This window comes from Coccinella septempunctata, chromosome 5, assembly GCF_907165205.1.
Source record: "Coccinella septempunctata chromosome 5, icCocSept1.1, whole genome shotgun sequence".
Classification (NCBI taxonomy): Eukaryota; Metazoa; Arthropoda; class Insecta; order Coleoptera; family Coccinellidae; genus Coccinella; species Coccinella septempunctata.
In genome coordinates, this window is record NC_058193.1 from 19,487,970 (window position 1) to 19,494,134 (window position 6,165).

A 6,165-nucleotide genomic window follows, 5' to 3' on the forward strand; every position below is an offset into this window, starting at 1 on the left:
ATATTCATTTCCGCCGACCTCTTAATAATTACACTGTTTAACGTACACGAAATTAGCTGTTAATGAATTTTTTATTGGTTAATTTCCTATTAATGCATTATTGTCATGGGTAATCGAACATAGAAGTATTCAGCAGCTTCCCAAATAATTATTTTATTTGTATGTCGCATTGAATTTTCTAGTCCCTTGCGGGTGAATTGAGAATTGAAATATGCCTTGATAATAAAGGACAACGAATACATTATCTTGATGACATAAGTCTAAGAAGTCTGCGACGAACGAGGAAGGTCGTAAAATTTTATGGGATTTTTATGGCCGGTTGCAGTTGAGGCTCGCCAGTAAATCAACAGCTGTTATCTTATAAACAAGCTGATCGGACATTGTTCTTTTTATTTTCTAGTAGGCGCTGTTGCCAAATCGTAAATTAAAACCAACCGATTTAAATTTTAAAACCCCATATGTGGAGAATGTTTCTTCGAATAGTTTCCGCGGTGCATTTGAAAAAAATCATGAATGAAACTCATAATTATTCAGTTTAAACTTGCATATGCAGTGAAAACCCAAATCGAGAAGAATTCCCCATTGTTCGATCGACCTCATAAATATCAACATTCCGATATGAACATGAAAAATTTATAAGGTGAATGGTGTCAAATTTTACTATACTCCATTCACTTTTATTTTAGCACTCGGTTGGCCATGGAAATTTGACACATCTCACTCTGTAAAGTACGGAAATGTGGGGTTATGACTCCTGTCAAAACATTTTTTGATTTTAAATCAACGCTATGTTGCCCGTTCTACGTAAAAGTTTCTGTAATTACGTATTTTATCAAAATGTCGAATCTCTTCGGAAAATATGTGACGAATATAATTGAAGTTTATACAAACTGATTGAAGACATACCAAACCCAGCTAAATAGCTGCAATAGCATGCAAATGCATGGAACATACAAGAGATCAGTATAATATCATAATATGCATTAGCTTGAGGAGAGTTAATGTTCGTTATCTTCTTTGGCTAAAGTTTGAATACGTCAGTTGTAGATTTCAAAAATATCAACCCGAAGATGAAATGCATATCATGCAGTGGTTGGGAATGGGTATCTCCCGAAGGAATTAACAGATAATTAGGTACAATTAAATTCTTCAACAAAAATCATTTTGCATCAATATAAGTCAAAGGAATTAAAGGAAGTTTCAAGTCAAGATGAACTTCACCTTAGATTAGAACAAAAATTTCACATGAATAAACAATTTACTGGCGCGTATTTGTGGCTGTTCATCATATACATTGATATAATAATAATAATTAGGTATTTATTGGTACCTAAAGACATTTACAATATATAGAACAAGTCCAATGGAAAATGGAAAAAATTTCAGGAACTTATTCTACGATGACATTCATCGAAAATCCTGTAGTAAACTTTTCGCATTAATTCACTCAAACATAAAATTCTCAAATGCCACAACTTTTTGGGGTCTCCCAATATAACTATTTGAATGAGCGGACCTGAATTCTAAATAGCACTTCTTGAAACTTTTTCAATCACTTTCGGCATTTTCGTAATAAAAATTGATATTAGTTGTAGCAACGGCGTTATGACATTAACGACATTTCATGAGTGCCAACCTTACTCCGTTCTAGTTACAAAAACTTGAGAAAATTATTTCATGGCCAGCCGACTGCTAAAATAAATGTGAATGGAGTATAGGTATCGATAGAAAATTTTTTCAATCAAGAATTCACATTCAATTCAAAATGTGGTCGACGGAAAAATCTTGTAATCAACTCATTTATTAATTGAGCGATTAATGATCTCGAACATTAAGGTGCTCGCTTCGCTCGCACGTTGAAATATCTCACTTATGAATCGCTTTAATTGATAACCTAGTTGATTACAAGATTTTTCTGTTGAAAAATATTCATTTCGAGTTTTATGAGAAATAGTGGCAATGAAAACTATTCGATTTAATATCATCGAGTGAAGAGACAGAGAAGTGCTCAGAGATATCTTCCATATTATGCCACACTACAAGAAATTGCAGTGACTTCGTGACTTTGAACATACTAGAAAATACGAGGACAGAAAATCGTAGGAGATTCGTATTAGCTCTCATTCAGGGCCGGCGCGAGTTATTTTGGCGCCTGAATCAAAAAAATTTTTGGCGCCCCTTCCAAAAAAAAGAATTTTTTCTTCCTTGAATGAGTGCGTAAAAAAAATTAAATTCGAGTGATGTTTCCAAGGTAGTTTATTCATACATAATTAAAAAATATCGTACACATCATTTACAAAATAACAAAACAAAAAATTATTATTATTCATAACAAAGCATGAAAAGTAAAACAAAATATCACATTTGTTAATGAGATAGGAACTGTAAAAAAATCGTCATCACATAAGCATGTTTAAACCTACATACATAAAATATGAAAAAGCACATGGAATTTCTAGAAACTAAATGCATATAGCATTAAAATTTTATTAGGATTAGAACTAAGATAAATCACAGTATTTGTACCTTTCTAGATTTAATCCTGGCAAAATCATCTATAATATTTTCAAAATCTATTTTTGAACTAATTGTGTGTTCAATAGATATTATTGCCAGGCCCGAAAGTCTCTCCTGATGCATCGCGGAGCGCAAATAACTTTTTATAATTTTTAATTTAGAAAAAGAACGTTCTCCACTAGCTACAGTTACCGGCATTGTAATTACTATCCGAAGAACAATAACTATATTAGGATAATTTTCAGATAGATTACCCCCCTCCAAATAATCCAGCAACTTGATAGGTGACATTTTAGATTCCAACGTGCTGCTCAAAAGAAGCAATTCTGTACTGAGATTTCTAGGCTCAATGTCATTTCCTAATTGCTCGAAGAGTCCATTGCAATTTTGCATTATGTGCTCTGGTGATTTTGTAGCTAATGCCTTAACGTCGTATAAGAATTCAAACAATGAGCTATGTTCTTTCAGTTGTAGGAAGCGTTAATTCAAAGAGTTAATGCAAATATCTAATAAATAATTGAAAAAATCTATATGAAATTTTTTTTGAGGGTCTGCTATCGGTGTATCTCTTCCTTCATATTGAAAAAGCCTTGTTTTCCTACGAATGCGGACTTCTCTCTCAGATTTCAGGGTTTATTTCCATATTATCGAGCATTTGTTCGAAACCATCAGCTCTCAAATTTGCCAAATATTCTGAGACTTTGTGCAGCTCGCTAACGCAAACATTTATTATCATACCTGGACTTTGCAATTGCTTAGAAACGTTATTGATACGAACTAAAACCTCGTACCAAGTAACTACTGAACAAATGAACTTGAAACATGAAATTTTCAAAGCCAAATTTTTGCTCTTACTTCTGGTATCGCCATCATTCTCATCATTCGCTGCTATTTCACAAAGAGCATCATATATTTCCCCTAACTGATGATATCTTAGCGGCGTAATAGCATTTATTCTACTTTCCCATCTAGTGGTACTGAGACCTTTTAGAGTTAGTGCTAAATTGTGTTTTTTCCAAAACCCCCACCTTTTAGTTGAACTAGAAAAAATACGAAGATTTCTTGGATAATTGAAAGAAAATTTGATATTTCACCAGATTTACTAGCTGCATCGTTAATAACTAAATTCAAAGAATGACATGAACAAGGAACGAAGAAAGGTTTCGGGTTTTCATTGAGAATTCGTTTCTGCACACCAGAGTGAACTCCTTTCATATTAGAGCCATTGTCATAACCCTGTCCCCGAATATTTTTCAAATCTAGGCCTAAAACTTCAAGCTCTCTTAGTATAATACTGGTTAGTTCCTCTCCGGTGGTTTTTTCTACTGGTAGGAATTCAATAAAATATTCTTTAGGTGTGAATTCTTCCCCAACTTCTTTTGTAACAATCCTAATCACTAAGGACATTTGTTCCGTACGACTCGTGTCAGGTGTGCAATCCAGTATTATACTAAAATATTTAGCTTCCTTGATTTTGTCTACTATGGTTTGACGTACTTTTTTTGCCATTATGGAAATGAATTCATTTTGAGAATCATGACTCAAATAGTGAACACTACCAGGACGTCTTTCAATTCTTCTTAAATGTTCTCGTACTATTGGGTCGAAAATTCCTAGCGTTTCCATGATTTTCAAGAAGTTTCCGTTTTCTTGTTGGAATACTTTATCTGATGATCCCCTTAAAGCAAGCATTCGGGATGCACATAACTGAACTACTGCAACAATTCCAAAAGGCGGCCGGTAAACTGAGCCGATATGCCGCCCCTCAGACAGTGGCGCCTGAAACAGTCGCTTCACTGTTTCACCCCTAACGCCGGCCCTGCTCTCATTTTTCATTAAAAATAATTTCGCAATCAACAGCTGATGCGAATTCTCTGATTTTCCTTTGGAAATTTTTCAGATGTTTGATTGAATTACTAGGAGAAAATTTGAAATGTGCGCTACAGAATACTTTCCAATTTATTTATTTTTTTCAAATTAATACCTGTACCGTAAAAACAGATGGCGCTAAAACTTGTTTTTCGATACAGTGATTCTATCAAACACAGTGGCGACAATTTTGGAAATTTAGCAAAAATATTGCGGCTTAGAAGCATAGATTTCAATGCTATGATCTCTAATTCGGAATGCGGATTGGCTCACGTCACGTCACGTCACGTGACGATGAAAAACGAGACCACAACTGTCGCCACTGCGTTTGATAGAGTCACTGTATTTTTCGAGTGGGCTACCTATTCTCTGTTCATTTAATCTATGACCTGGCCTAAGTGCACAGTTCTTATTTTTTCCTGAATCAAATCATAATTTTTCCTGTGAAAAATAATTTTTCGAAATCGTCCAATGAAGAGATAATCGTGAATGAAATAAAAAATAGAATGGCACTTTCGAAGAACCATTTAACATTCACTTACACCAACTATTCAATTTAAATTTGTTCCACTTCTTTATACGACCACCACTGTTTCCAGTCAGGTTGAAGGCAATTCCTATATTTTGTGCGAAAACAACACAACAATGAAGGTAGAGAATGATCGGATTCTCGGATTGACTGGGAATGTTGCGACTTTCCCCACCAGAAGGCCACATTTCGAAATTTTGGAACCAGGTAAAAGCTTGTATCCCCATCACGCTACACGCTACCCTTGTCCCTTACCCTAGGCCCTAGAAATCAGTTCATGTTACCCTCCGTTCGAGTGAAGAAGTGCTTGCTAGTAGTGTATTCAAAATTTTCTCTATTTATTATTTCTGTAGAATTTTGAACTAGTGAAGTGACAAAATGAGTATTGGACAAGATCTCGAATACCACGAAATGTATGATAGCGAAGATGATGATGATGATTTTGTTGAGGTCATGTTGGCTACATCCTCTTTAACAAACGATGCTCTCCTGGAGTCTGACTATGAAAATTCGGAGTCTGAAGATGAAAGTTCGGAGTCCGACGATGAAAGTTCGGAGTCCGACGATGAAAGATCGGAGGCCGACGATGAAAGATCGGAGGCCGACGATGAAAGATCGGAGTCCGACGATGAAAGATCGGAGTCCGACTATGAAAGATCGGAGTACGATGAGGAAGATACAACAAAAGTTTCAAGTGAAGTTCTCGACGATATACTCCTTCTTGATGAGAATGAAAGGGCAGAAAGGGCTGCAAACGAAAATGATTGGATTATATTAAGAAATCTACACTTTATCCAAGATTGTGACTGTAGCTGTGAGAGCTACAATTGTTTCGAGAGTAAACAGAATTTAGTTGGTAAGTAGGCTTGAATATTCCCTACTGTTTGTATTCATTTTGATCTTATCATTTTTTGCATGTTTTCTGCCAAAGAATTTTAGAAAAACATAAATGAACAATTTCAACGGATTTCCTTAATCTATCCGTTGTTGCGATTCTACTCACATTTTTCATAAGATCATTATCGATTTTATCCTGACTAAAGATGTAATATTATAATATTATGTTCATCATGATAATATTCTTTTTTAATTATAGAGATAAGAGATAGGTACTCATTATACTTAGGTATTACGGAATGCAGACACATTTCCGTATAATCTGTTGCCTTTGATATTTTTCTCAAATTATTTTGATAATCTGCAGCAAATGCTTTTAAGAATACAATGTCATTAACACATGAAGCACATGA

General features: G+C 34.7%; 1 protein-coding gene across 1 annotated transcript; it reads left to right on the top strand.

Annotated features, from left to right (window-relative positions):
• Positions 1-5,293: 5,293 nt before the first annotated feature.
• LOC123314084 (serine/threonine-protein phosphatase 4 regulatory subunit 2-like) lies at positions 5,294-5,779 on the top strand. Its single transcript, XM_044899198.1, has one exon. It carries the CDS (start codon positions 5,294-5,296, stop codon positions 5,777-5,779), a length of 486 nt encoding a protein of 161 aa, XP_044755133.1.
• The last annotated feature ends 386 nt before the right edge of the window (positions 5,780-6,165 follow it).

Excerpts from the sequence above, each read along its gene's own strand:
- LOC123314084 (XM_044899198.1), top strand. The coding sequence starts at position 5,294 with ATGAGTATTGGACAAGATCTCGAATACCACGAAATGTATGATAGCGAA.